This window comes from Alligator mississippiensis, chromosome 1, assembly GCF_030867095.1.
Source record: "Alligator mississippiensis isolate rAllMis1 chromosome 1, rAllMis1, whole genome shotgun sequence".
NCBI classification, from domain to species: Eukaryota; Metazoa; Chordata; order Crocodylia; family Alligatoridae; genus Alligator; species Alligator mississippiensis.
The window spans coordinates 148,557,485-148,571,447 of NC_081824.1; the positions used below are offsets into that span (position 1 = coordinate 148,557,485).

At 39.6% G+C, this 13,963-nt stretch overlaps 1 protein-coding gene across 1 annotated transcript in view; it reads right to left on the reverse strand.

Moving 5' to 3' along the window:
- Positions 1–903: 903 nt before the first annotated feature.
- GALNT2 (polypeptide N-acetylgalactosaminyltransferase 2) overlaps positions 904–13,963 on the reverse strand; it is a 178,490-nt gene continuing 165,430 nt past the window's right edge. The window contains exons 15-16 of the mRNA XM_006267910.4: positions 8,063–8,182; positions 904–4,082 (exon numbers count right to left, since the gene is read on the reverse strand). Of these exons, the coding sequence (XP_006267972.1) occupies positions 3,927–4,082; positions 8,063–8,182 (276 nt within the window). The 3' untranslated portion in view covers positions 904–3,926. The remainder of the gene's footprint in view (positions 4,083–8,062; positions 8,183–13,963) is intronic.

Genomic DNA, 13,963 nt, shown 5'->3' on the forward strand with positions numbered 1-13,963 from the left:
AAATTATTCAAAGGGAAGATTGAAATTTTATATACAAGAAGGATAAATCTGTATGAATAAATACTAAATAGGTCCATTACATATGTCAGGCTGTGGGGCAGACGGTTCCATTCGTAATGTATAGTAAACTTAGCTGAGAACGTATGGATGTTTTGCATAGGCCAACAGTATAGGAAGGACAAAAAAAAAAATCAGGTCTTGGTCAGGAGTAATGCAAGATTTGCTGGACCTTTGGTTCATGTAATCCAGATGTTTACATTCCATAGTTATAATAAAGAAAAGCATATGGAAATAAATCCAGTGGTAACAAGAACATGCATAGTAAGGCATATTGATAAGCATATGCCCTTTACTGCCAGTCTGGATTGAAGTTATAAACATCTGTAGCCTGTTGGAACATATTACTTAACCTCTCAGATCAGAGAGAGACATGTAAGAAAATATGGAACCTATGCTAGAGTTCTAAAATTTCATTTGCAAAAGTTATGTTCCCCATTTGGTTTCCTGTAATCTGATGGGGTTATTAAGTTTCAGCAAAGCATGAATATCGTTCAATAACATGTTTTATGAAGAACTATTCTATACATTTCAAATGGAAAAAGTCCTAATAAAGTCATGTATACTTACTGCCCAGTGACCACAAGTCAGGGAATTTAAATAAAAGGGACAGCCATACGATGTATGATAACTTTCAGGAAATGCATCTTAAGACTTCATTACAAATAAATTAACTTTTTATTTGACAGGAGTCAAGCAAAGTAAATTGTGCCACTTTTTTTTTTTAAACTAAGAAGCTTATGAAACAATCAAGTTATCAGAGGCATTTGCAAACCATTTCAGTTTACAAGTTCCAGGCTGAGTAATCATCTGTGAAACCAAGCAATAAGAATAAGAACCACCATCTTTTCTATAAAGTATTTCTTTATTTAAGTTAAACAATTTTCAAGGATGGTTTCCATCTATAAAATGAGCAAAGTACAAGCTCTGTACAGCAGATTCTTTAAACGAACTCAAAAGACAATTTTCAAAATATGTTTTTTTGGGGGGTGGGTTAGGTGGGGGAGGGGAGGTGGAAAGGAAACCAGCAAAACAAACTTGCATGTACCATAATTTTTTCTTTTAAGACTAAGGGGAAAAGTTCTCAGAAGACTCCACTACAGTTTGCTTCAAGGGCTCTTAATTTTTTTCTTAAAAATGGGCTGAATCCTGATGCTTTAAAAAATTAAAAAACAAGTAAATGACTTTGGCACAGTGTCATGTAAACGTATCTAATAAAAGGATACCACTTCAGTTCTGCTCCCAAGGAACAGCAATGTGTTTTACACTATACAGCTCCTACGTTAAGGCCCACGCACACAGCATCCACAGGGGCTTAGAAATATATTCCTGTCTTACAATAGGTAGGCTGACATTCAAAACCCAGGGGAAGAAGGGAACAAAAATTAAGACTTTTTGCTTGCAAAAAAACCCTGATTGTATAGGAGAGCTAAGAGTGAGGTCCATGCTCTTCTATGTTTTAATACTGATTTCAATTAGCAGTTGCTTGTCTGTTTAGTCACTGTAAGGACAATATGAATTTAGTGTACGTTCCTTTTAAAAATTCTCTTTTCAGACCAAGTAAACTTTAACCAATTTGCTGCTGAAGCCACCATCCAAGAATTCAGCATTTATTTTCAAGAGGACTAAAAACTTCCATTGTGCACTACTTTTCTGAATCACTGAATCCCATACTTGAAGACCATTCCTCAGCAAATTCAAAGCTATGTAGGGGAAGGAAGGAATTCTGGAGATCGGTTTATCATACACTATAGAGACTAGTTTATCCACTGTAGAGTAGAGACTAGTTATCTGGAAACTAGTTTATCCACTGTATACCATCTTTAAACAGGCAAATCCCATGATTTTACTGGAAGGAAGATATGCAGCAATGTAAGGAAAAGGAAGATGTGTGTTGCATTGGCAGGAAAGCTGGATAGAGGAGAGAAGTGCTTCAGATTCAATCCCTTCCTTCACCATTGCCAATGCATCCAAAAGGAAGCCTTTGTGAATCCCATAAATGCATGCCATTTTAACTGCAGCTGGCATGTCAGACATTTCTTGGCCTGTTATTTTAACGTCTGGCACTCAGAAGTAAAAGCCATTTTGCATGGAAGAGTTCCATTTATTGTATAAATGCAGCCAAAGGAAACTGCAGCTCTTGAAATACTCTTTCAGAAACAGAAAAAGGGGGAAAAGCCACTGTACAGTATAGTAAAGTATTTCTTCAGCTTTCTTCTTTATAAATCAACCCGCAGTCTGTCTGAGATCCATCATATTACCAAAGTCATTTATGTACTTGGCATCTTCACTAATTTGTGATACTTACTAATGCTGGCACTGATTCTGTATTTTTCCTTTTAGTTTTAAAAGCTCGTTGAAGCAACTGTTGCTTTACCAAAGTATATAGTCTATGCATACATAAGAATGAGAGACCAAAGTCAGTGTCGACTCAGCTTTAACAGTATTATTTCAATATAAAAAAAATGACATCAGTTGCACTGAAGCTGTAAAATGTATTTTTTCTAAGGTTAAAAATATCATTTAGGATTGGCTGATACCCAAACTAGTTCTCAGAGCTATGCCTGGATCCATTTGAAACACTGTTCTGAGAAATAATTAAAAACAAAAAAACAACCCATGCAAGTTTATAAATTAAGCAAGTGCAATTCAGAGATTTTGTAGCTGCTCATCCTTGCAAATTAATGCTATGATCTTATGCTATCTGTTGAGACTGACATTGCTGTTCCATCTTACCTTTAAAATTCAAAGGGGAGTTTAAGACAAAGAAATTAAGCTGATTAAGGCCCAACAGAAAGCTGCGCTGAACCTCCATGGCTGCACCTGTGAAAGAGCCGCACCAAGTACACACTGTTTGTAATAAAAGAAAAGAGTATTTTGAAAATTAAGAGCTACAGAAATGTTCAAAACAAAATATCAAGTACGAGTTTTCTTATACCCCGAGCAATCGTGCTGAATTCTCAAACTGGAAGAGAGAATCCAAGCAAGGGCATGTGCAGACACATTCGTTTGCCCTGCCATTTCCTCCTCTTCCTCCTCCTCCTGAGTTCCATAATCTTCAGTGAGGGTGAAGCACTATGAAATAGATCCCGTTTGCAAAACAAAAGCATCCAGTGTTTGCATGGACATTACGCTCAGCAGCACAAAATCTGCATCTACATAGAGTTCTGCTCTTTCATAGCATCTCAATCCAATTTCCAATTACCAATGTATGTTAACTGGCTTTGTTGATAGTTATTGGATGATGAAAATAGATATAAACAATTGGGAACGGACATATATATATATATATATATATATATATATATATATATATATATATATATATATATATATATATATATATATATTATATTTATATTTTGAGTCCATCATAGAAAAGTTCATATTCAAATATACCAAGCACACATGGAAAAAACCTTCAAAATGACACTTCAGTTTCTGGAAACCACAAATGATTTCTATGTAAATGGAGATTTCAAATGATCTTCTCCTAGCATTTTGCCCCACACCCTCCCCGCACCCAGCTCCCCTCCCTCCCTTTGTATTGAGATCCATTTTCTACTGTACATCAATTGTTCCTTGGGATGTTAATCATCTGCTGTGCAAGTAGTAAGCTGATGTCAGAAAGGAACTGGTAGGTCTTCACACAACAAAGGAACTGTGCTGCAGTTGTGTTCAGTGAGAATTGCAGTGGTCCAAGTCCCCTTGGTTCCCTTGTGTTTGCTTTAGTTCTCTCCTACTTTCAGATAAAGATGGAATACTGAGGTATATAAGTTCCGTGGAAAGTTTAAGAAATATATCAGTAATGTAATCAAAACTTTGCCCAACGTCTAGGAAGTGAAATGGCATTTTGCATGTAAGCCCTTCTACTGCTGCAAATTAAGTGTAAACTTCCACTGCTGTGATAGAGAAGGACTGCAAACCTCAACAGTAAGCCCACCATTTTTGGCATTTCGGCTGTCTAAACACAGGTTGCTGCCAACGTGCCTCAGCTTAGAGTTGCTTTCAATTTGCTCCCATTTCTGAAAGAGAAAATAAAGTTACTGAGCTATAAAACTGTGTGTAAAACAGCATTTCAGGTCCTGTCTTTTCAGTTCTCCATCCTCAAACATTCCTTAGCCTAGATCTGTCATAGCTTCAAATCCTGAAACAGCTGTTTCTTCTTCAAGGCCTGTCCAAACTAGCCCCAAGGAATAGCAATACCCCCAGCTGATACTCTGCATAGAGGAAGTTATACCAAACCATTTTCTCCAGCTCTCCTCTTTAATGCACACAATCCCACTGCCATACCAGACTTCGAGGTCTACAAAATCTGCACTTGGTGAACCAAAACTAACAGAAATTGTATTGGCTTTACAATAAAAAACCCAAGATGTGTTCAGCAAGACGTTTCACAAATTGCAGAAACCATGGCCACAGGTCAAAAACTATGGGATGCGTCCAAGTAATTCGTTGCAGTCAGAAACAGTGCTGCAGGTACCAGGGTCATTGCCATCTGATCCAAGAGAGAAAAAAAAAATCTATCCTGACAGATTTGGAATGGGACTGAGAGAACAAAGGACTTGTGATGTTTATGGCTCTTAGCAGATTCCTGGCTGTGGCCCTGGATGTCATTTCCTTTGACTGGCTCCCATATGTGAAAAATAGGAAAGATACCCGCCCTTCCTCAGGGAGCACAGGTTACAAGGATCATGTCACATTAATATTAACTGGAATGCTTATAAAACTCTCACGCTAAGTCCCCATGTGCCAATCTGAAGAACTAATCTTAGTCAAGTTTCCTTAAATTCCAGCAACTGTGCAGAGTCAGGCACAGGCAGCTGGTTTTCACTTCTGCGTGGGAAGAGTGGGAGGGTGTAGGAGATGAGCAAGGGAAGAGAGAATTGAAGTTCTCTCCCACACTATTTGTAAAACAGATCTATAAAGTTTATTAATTAGGCTTTGGCCAGTCTTGCTAAATGGTGCGTTTACTTGCATATAAGTATGCTCCCCAATAATTAGATTCTATGTATGGCAAAGTTATGAATTTGTTCTAATTTTCTGGATATAGAATCTAATTATTGGAGGTCTGCCTTGAATTCGTCCAAGTGTGTTCAGTGTTTACTGCTTTTAAACAGTTTCATAGCTGGTTTCTAGTACTGGACACATGTTGCTTTTGGCAGCAGTTAATGATAAACAATATATTTAATGAGGTTTCCTTGTATGCAAACACAGGACAAAGGAACTTTTCCCCACCTATGCTAATTGGGGAAAAACCAGCAAACTTTCTCTTATATTTGAGTAAATACAGTAGTAGTTCACAAAATAACCTTCCAGTTATGAATTATTTACTAAGTGACTTCTTTCACAGAGTTCCTGCAATGTTAGCACAAAAGCAAAATTGATGGGGGAGAAAAATAACTATGACTTTACAGAACTAGCCTGTTACACAGCTGGATTAAAGGGATTTGCTGCTAGAGATAACTCTGCAAGTATTAATTGACTTGAGCATGACAAATGGAGGATTAAATAGCTGTTGCGTTAATAATACAGTTTGCTTAGTGAGTTTCTGTTAGGGACGGCAACCCTTGCTCATTCCCTTGCACTTTGCCTTCTCCCTGTTTTCAAAAAGGCGCTCTCTCATCTTTTTTCCTTAAATGGTATGTTAGATACTCCTACTGCTGATAATGCACATCAGTTCTTGGTTGTTCAGGAGAGGAAGTCAAGTTCTGTTCTCCTTGGGCTTTGACTATCGTATGTCCAGGCTTCACTAAGGAGATAACTCAGAAATATTTTATGCATCTGTCTTTGGAAACAAGTTTGGCAGTTTAGTTTCATACATTACACACCATGGCTCCTGGCTTGACCTATATTTCAGGAAAGTTTAACAAGGAGAGTTTTGCATGGTAAAATACCCTAGATTGGTGGTTCTCAACCTTTTCAGACTCAAGGCACCCCTGAATTGACTCTTCAGAAAATGCTAGTTCTTAGCTTTCACTTTATTATTTTTTTTAAAATACAGAAAAATAATTCTTCTGTTGCAAAAAACTCAGAAAGACCACAGCAGAACAGAATATTTTTAACGCTATGAATTCCTATTTTAAATTGCTAGATTTATTTTGTGAATCATGTTTGCACACCAAACAGGGCTAACACTGTGTGGCACCATGTGGCACCACTGAAAGGATCGCAAGGCACCTCAACAACACCCTGGTTGAGAATCACTGCCCTGGATACAGGCTTACAAATGCACTCCCATCCCTATGGGCCTCTTCTTCCTGGATTCACTGTTCACTTGTAAAATGCTAACATTTGAGCAGGATCACATGTTCACAATAATTTGTTGCATCTTTCTTTACTTTGTTACATGTAACAGCTTCAGATATGAACATAAAAATGCATGCCTTTGAATGAAAATCAAAACCAAGTCCCAGCTAGGTTGTATGAGGTGCTGTAAGCAGTTAATTTGCAGGCAAACAGAAACCAGCTTGTACCTATACCAAACCAGTTTAAAGAGGAGACCCACTATAATCAAGTCATGCTAAAGTTTGTTCCAGATAGACAAATATATGGAATTTTATTTGGATTGTGGATATGGGATAAGAAGGTCATAAACAGAGTTAAAAGTGCAAAAGATACCTCAGGTCATTTGGGAAATATTCTTGCAGTTACTGGGTGGGGAAAGGACTACTGAATATGAGTATCACTGCAAACCTTCTACCTACATTCTATGCTACCTGAAGACAATGGATAGTCAGAAATCATTGTGTAACCACTAGTGGAGAAAAGAGAACTGAGGATATAAGGTAGCAACCCCAAAGGTTTAGCAGAATTGAAGCAAATTATTTGGTCCTAAATCTGGGCCTGCTAGACTTTCAGGCTATAATTTGCAGGAAGACAGAAACACCACTACCCCCATTAAAAAAAAAATTACCTACACAATCCGCATGCCTCTATATAAACATGTCAAGACTTATCTTTAGCTTCCCTTAGCAAAAACCTCAAGACTTTTTTTTTTTGTTTTTTGTTATGATCCTATTGCTTAGCGTCTTGTTTTACCTAGTTTGTCATAGCTGTTTTATTGTTAAGGGCATATTACTAGTACAGATTATGGGTTAAATGGGCTTCTGCCTATGGACTGCTGCCTGTGGGTGTCAGGCTGGCCATGCATGCAGCATGCACCAGCTCTGACCCACAATGCACAGGCCAGTCCATGGCATGCGCAGTACTGGTCTAGGGTGCAAGCTGCACACATTACAGATGCCATGCCCTCACCAAATCAGTCCATGCTGGACCCAGGGCCAGTCTGGAGGACATGCTGCACATGGCTACCTTAGGCTGCATGCGGTGCATGGGGCTGGAGCTAAGAGGCACACAAGACTGGTCCAGGACGCATGCTGTACATGACACCTGTACCTGACTGGTCCTGCACACTGGCTCTGGTGTGCAGAGCTGGTCTGTGGGCCTGATACAGTCCACAGACCAACCTCCTGGGTCCAAATGAGCTGATGCCCCAGTGAAAAACAAAACATGAAGAGATCTGGGACATGGATTCCTTTTAGTAGGCTTCAAAGATTAATTGATGACATTTCCCTTCTAGTGTTCAACCTCCTTACAGTTTAATGGAAAAAGGAAAGACCCCTTACCCTGATACTCTCTTCCTCATCTGGTACTCATGAGACATCTACTTTCTAAATGTTATCCTTCCTGTCTTAAATTAAATTACACGATGACCCTCCGCAACCAATACAAGGGGTGATCAACACAGGACAGGCATTACTTCATTTCTGATGCTGTCCCCAAGTAGTTCTGAAGGCACAGGAAGCCAACTGCAGACTTTTTTTTTTTTTTTTAAAGTGCTGTACATACATAGACCCATAAGCACACATACAGTAAATACAAACACCCCCTCCACCCACCAGCACATGGCGCAAGAACAGGGCAAGCACACAGACACACACCTTTATGCACACTGCTGTTATTCCAGTAAAACTGTCTGCAGTGTACTGCATTATGTACTCACCTGTCGACTGTCATTTTCCCTGCAACCCTGTAGTTTTATTAGTGAACCAGGGGCTCTGTCCACAACAGTAAGGCACAAATCCATGTGTTTCACTGACTTGTCCTTTGTTAAGGCCCATTCCTAAGACATGAAAAGGAAATGCATGTCTGTATATGAAACTGTATGAATAAGACAATAAAAGTTTGTGTGTGTGTGTGTGTGTGTGTGTGTGTGTGTGTGTGTGTGTGTGTGTGTGTGACACACAGAGTTAGACTCACTCAAAAAGACCCAGTAGAGAAGTTCCTTTCACTTAAGCATAAGCTGGAGTTTTTACAGCATCAGTGTTTAAACAGGGTGTTCCCTTCATACAATTTAAAATACAGTAAACATTTATTTAAAAAGCTGGCAGCCTTTCATTCTGACTGTTCAGTGAGCCAATTTTAGCTGGAACTCTTGAAACCAATTGTAAAACACAATCCTCTGAAAAACCCAATATAGGTGAGGAGGACTTTATTTTGAAATTGCTTTATTGTCCTGAGGACAATGCTGGAGAAAGATTGTTGCCTTGTGCTCCCTCTGCTGGTTTTCCAGCAATATTGCGAAGCACTGTTCTCCCCTACAAGTACATTGTCCATCATCTTTTCACTATATATTCTGCTAACAATTATTATCACATCATATAAAGGAAGTGATTCAAGTTTCAAAGTGAGGAACTCAAAATTAAAGGAAAGTAAGGTGACTAACCAACTCTAATTTATTCCCTGGTACATCCACATTCTCTACACTGAATGAGATAAGGAGTCAGAGGGGAGTGGGGGAAGAAGGGAAGGGGAGAGGGAAGGGAAACACCAGCACTGTAATTATGCAATTAAAGATCATATAAAGCTTACGCATAGGACGACTGGATGAAGCTGCAAAAGAAACCATAAAATCTGACATTTCCTAATGACCAAATACTTGACTCTGCATCCTAAATAAGTTGTCTTTTTAAAGAGACTTTGGTATGGCTTTTTTTTTTTTGGGGGGGGGGGGGGGAGGGGGGAGGGTCCCTTTACCACGAAAAACTTTAAAATAGTCTGTTTTGAACAGCCCTTCCATGGGCTGTTACAACTTACTGCCAGCTTTCTCGCCCTCCACAACCCTCTACATAGAGTATGATCCAGCTCCCACCTTCCAGATTTCAGGTGTGGCCTCTGATCACTCTTCATTCCTTCACTTGCTTTCCCCTCCATGACAATACTATCACTGAGGCCTCCCAACCTCCACTGTTCATCTTTTTAATGCCCGTTTTGTCTGTTCATGTAAAAAAGAGGATTCTACATTATGTAATAAGGCTCTAGTTGGAAAGAACCAAACCCCATCAGCCATAAATTGAATACTGTCTTGCAAACAACACACACTATGGGAACAGATTAGCCTTGTAGACTTCTGTTTGGCATTTCTGACAGCATAATTTATAATTTCACCAGATTAAGAATGGCTCTGAATACATTAAGACCAATTTCCCCAACCATTCTATTACTAAATATTACTTTTGCACTGATTTAGTAAACAGCTGCTACAAATTCAATCACCGATAATTTTGAAAGAGTCTAAAAAATCATGACTACACACATACATACTCCCTCCCTTCCTCCTTCCCCAGGTACCTCCCCACTATTTACCAGCTACAATTATTCCCCCGTCTTCCCCTCCTTTCCCCCCAAGCCTGTCTCTCACCCACTGACTCCTCAATTTACATCTTCACTGTCTTGGATGCATACCAGCCCAGCCTCCAACTTCTTTACTATTCATTCCATGTAGGAAGAGCACACACCAACTGCAGATGCTTCCTCAGCCTGATGAATGGTATTTGTACCTAAAAGCTTGCAAAGAAGATTTTTTCCAACTATCTGAATTGGTTTAATAAAAGATATCAGATTTACCCAAAAAACCTTGTCTGCCTATGTCCTTAGACCAATATGGCTACAACTTATACTCCTATGACTACATACAAGCATTATAAAACTCCCCACACCCAAAATACCCATCTGAAAAAAAAAATCTTTCAGCTAAACTAAGGAAGCAAAGAACATTTTCAAATTTTAATTTTGAGTAATGAAAGCTTAATTTCAGATTATGTCTCTCCAGTCCCTGTAGCAAAGGAACTGTTTAAATAGTGAAGTAAAACTAACAAACAGAGAGAGGTAGTTAGCCTAGTTAGTTTGAAGTCAGGCAGAAAGCAGGGTATATTTGCATCTTATAGGCTAACTAAAACAGACATATGGCATAAGCGTTCATAAACAGAGGGCAAATCTATCCTGCCTTCTGTAAAACTAATGGCCATTGTTAAGAGTGTAAGTTAATTTTATGTAATACAGACATTTTAAAATTCCAAACACGAGTTTCTAAAGAAACATAAATACCATTAAGACTCATGTCCCCAGTAATATCCACATCCAATCCCTCATGAAGCCATAAGTAATACCACCTAGCTGGTCAAGTTCAGCCCTTTCAGAAGGCCTCAAGCACACATTTGACTCATCTTCTGAGTCAAGTTACATTTGTGAGTGCTCCAACTGAGTCGGAAAACTGGTGGTGCAACATCAAAAATGTTAAGCTGTCAGTACAGTTATGTTATACAAAGGGCTTGGGCAGCATGCAACAGAGCATAAGGATGTTTCCCTTCAGCAACTGAATGCTATGCATAGGGTATAAATAAAAGCTAAGTATAAAGCAGACTCCTGGCACACTGAATGGACTGAAGCCTCAAGCACCCTGTGTACTGAGTGAAAGTGGGATAGAATACAAGTGGTAAATGGTCAAAAGCCACAAAGATGTAGTAGGTAAGTGAGGCACTTAGCAAAGCACTTCACTGTGGTCTTACATCTGTCACCACACACAAAATTTAGCAGTTCTTAAATGCAAGATTTCCTTGTAAACTAAGACTAGCTCATCATTTTTATAATACAAATGCACTTTGTTAGTACTGTACATGATCAAACCTTGAGAGTTAAAACAAGTCTCGTGAGGTTGCAAGCTCCAACAGAACTATGGTGGCTCCACAGCATCCTAATAGTTTCCTGTAACTCAAATGCAGAGAACAGGACATTCCTAGCCAAGTCACAGCTGTGTTCTTCAGAAAGTCTGTTACAACAAAAATTGTACGAGCTTGCACTGCTTGACAGCCATAACAATATGGACAGGTTGGAAAAATGGGCAGAATGAAATAGGATGCGGTTCTACAAAGACACGTGCTGCACCTGGGCCAAAAGAACCACCACCAGACATACAGGCTGGGGGATGACCATCTCAGCAGCAGAAAGGGATCTTGGAGTCACAGTAGACTCTGAGATGAACATGAGTCGTCAATGTGACAAAGTGATCAACAAGGCTAACTGCACTTTATCATCCATTAGCAGATGCATGACAAACAGGTCCAGGGAGGTGATGCTTCCCCTCCATGCAGCACTGGTCAGGCTGCAGTTGGAGTACTGTGTCCAGTCTTGGACTCCATACTTCAAAAGGGATGCAGAGAATCCTGATGGGGTTCAGAGGAGGGCCACTCGTATGGTCAGAGGCCTGCAGGCAAGGCCCTACGAGGAGAGACTGAGGGAACTAGATCTCTTCAGCCTTCACAAGAGAAGGCTGAGAGGTGATCTTGTGGCTGCCTATAAATTAATCAGGGGAGGGCAGCAGGGAATAGGAGAAGCTCTATTTACTAGGGCACTCCCTGGAGTAACTAGGAACAATGGCCACAAATTGACAGAGATCAGATTTAGGTTGGACATTAGAAACAACTTCTTCACAGTAAGGGTTGCCAGAATCTGGAATGGGCTTCCAAGGGAGGTGGTGCTCTCCCCTATCCTGGGGGTCTTTAAGGGGAGACTGGACAACCACCTACCTGGGGTTGTCTGACCCCAGCGCTCTTTTCTGCCCAGGGTAGGGGGTCAGACTCAGTGACCTACTGAAGTCCCTTCTGACCCCAACATCTATGAATCTATGAACTCAAATTGCCCCAATAGAAGACTCAGTAAAATCTTTGCCCCATTATCCACATAGCTTCTCATTAAGTTACATAAATATTAAAAGCCTGATTAAACAAAAAAGCACCCCTCTCCCACCTATCATTCCTTGACAACTGCAACACTATAGAATAGACATAATAAGCAAGCAAAAAGGGGACAGGGTAAAAAAAAATATGTTTTTTTAAAGCTCCACCCACAAATTTCCAGAAAGAATTTGGGTTCCTTGTTAGCTGGGCTCAGATCACCCCACTGGGCTTCTTGGCCATGTTTCTTCTTGGGGTAGTGGGAGAATAAGCATCGGCACCTCCCTCAAACTCCACCAACTCTAGGTACCAAAAAGGATGCATTAATAGAATATATTGGTATATAGGACATGTACAAAATAGTTCACATCTTGGTTCACTGAGCATCCTCTTTCTCCATCCGCACTTCCCAGCACAACCATGACAGCAACAAGGAAAGATGGCAGCTTGGGAAAAGTACCAATACATTTTACTATTGTATGCAAGCTTAATCTATAACACTTCATTAAATAAATTAACGGGTCCACACTCACCACATTTTAAGAATCCAATTCTTACTTTAAATCTGAATCTCCATCCTATTTAGGCCAGGTAGTACACTCAAAACATCCTTTTTTTCTAAGCTACCACGTCCTCTATACTTTCCAAAGCTCTATACTTGCTCATAAGCTACCAAACAGTAGAGATGAGCATTTCTCCAATCACTCCAGGCTTGAGATTTTATCTTTTGGTACCTTACACTCACAACCAGGTCATCAACCTCGCCATCCTATAAAAGCCACAGCACTTTAGACAAGAGGTCTGGTTCTGTTGGGCAATTTATTCTATTGGATGAGTAAACAGATTATCAACCAAAGCCCACCCTCCATGTTCAAGTGAGAACCTCCCTATGGCCTACACAGCATACATATACAATTGGTTATTAGCACATACACTCTTAACAGACTAAAGAGAACCCTTAATCAGATATGAAACGGAAAGGGACACACAGGAGGTAGGGAACTTACGGGTTTGATAACCTTTTCCACCATAGAGTTCATTGTGTTCTCTTCCCTTTAAACATTTCACATTTTAATTTGTGCTCAGAAGCAGCTGCTAACTTAAATCTAACCACAAGAAAGCAGACTTTGGGCTGCTGCATTTTCTCTATTAAAAATTAAAGCTTCTGAATACCAATAGAATGAGTTCGTGTTATCCTAGTGGCAATTTTCTTTAAAGCAAAGCTCAGTCTTAACACTTTCAGTGAAAGTCAGTAAAAACTGCCTTCTCTGACCCCATAAAATTGTACCAGAAAGCTTTCTGGCCTGCCCCAGATGGATTAGTTACTACTTTAAAAGACCATATGTTTAGTATTACCATCATTGCCTCAATGTTTTCAGTATGTACTGAAAAAAAGAATTAAAATTTGTCATCAACTTCTGGGTCTATTTTGTTTATAGAATAAAGTCAGGCATAGCTGAACTAAAATTATCCTTAAAAATATTAAAAACCAAGCACAAAAAGCACTTAAATTAAGCCCAAATCTAGTTTTGCTGCATCTGCAGCAAAAAGTTGAAAAAAGGAATGGATATGGCACCATAACAATAGTTTCAAGGGTTGAAAGATTTTTTTCAAGTAGGCTGAAGATATGCAAAGATGAATCACCTCAGAGCTTGCTCTCAAAAGTGATATATCATAACAGATCAAACTCCCCAGGGTCTGTGCTCCTGTCTACCAAAGCAAGGCTACAGCACCAGGCTTGATATTTTAAGAGCTACTGATTCCAGGGGGATCTTTGGACCAGCCCTTTAAGGAATGTAGGCAACCATAGTGCTTTGCCATTTTCTTTCAAAGCAGTGGATGAAATCATTTCCATACGTATAGAGAGTTTAAAACTGATAGCCTCTATCCCA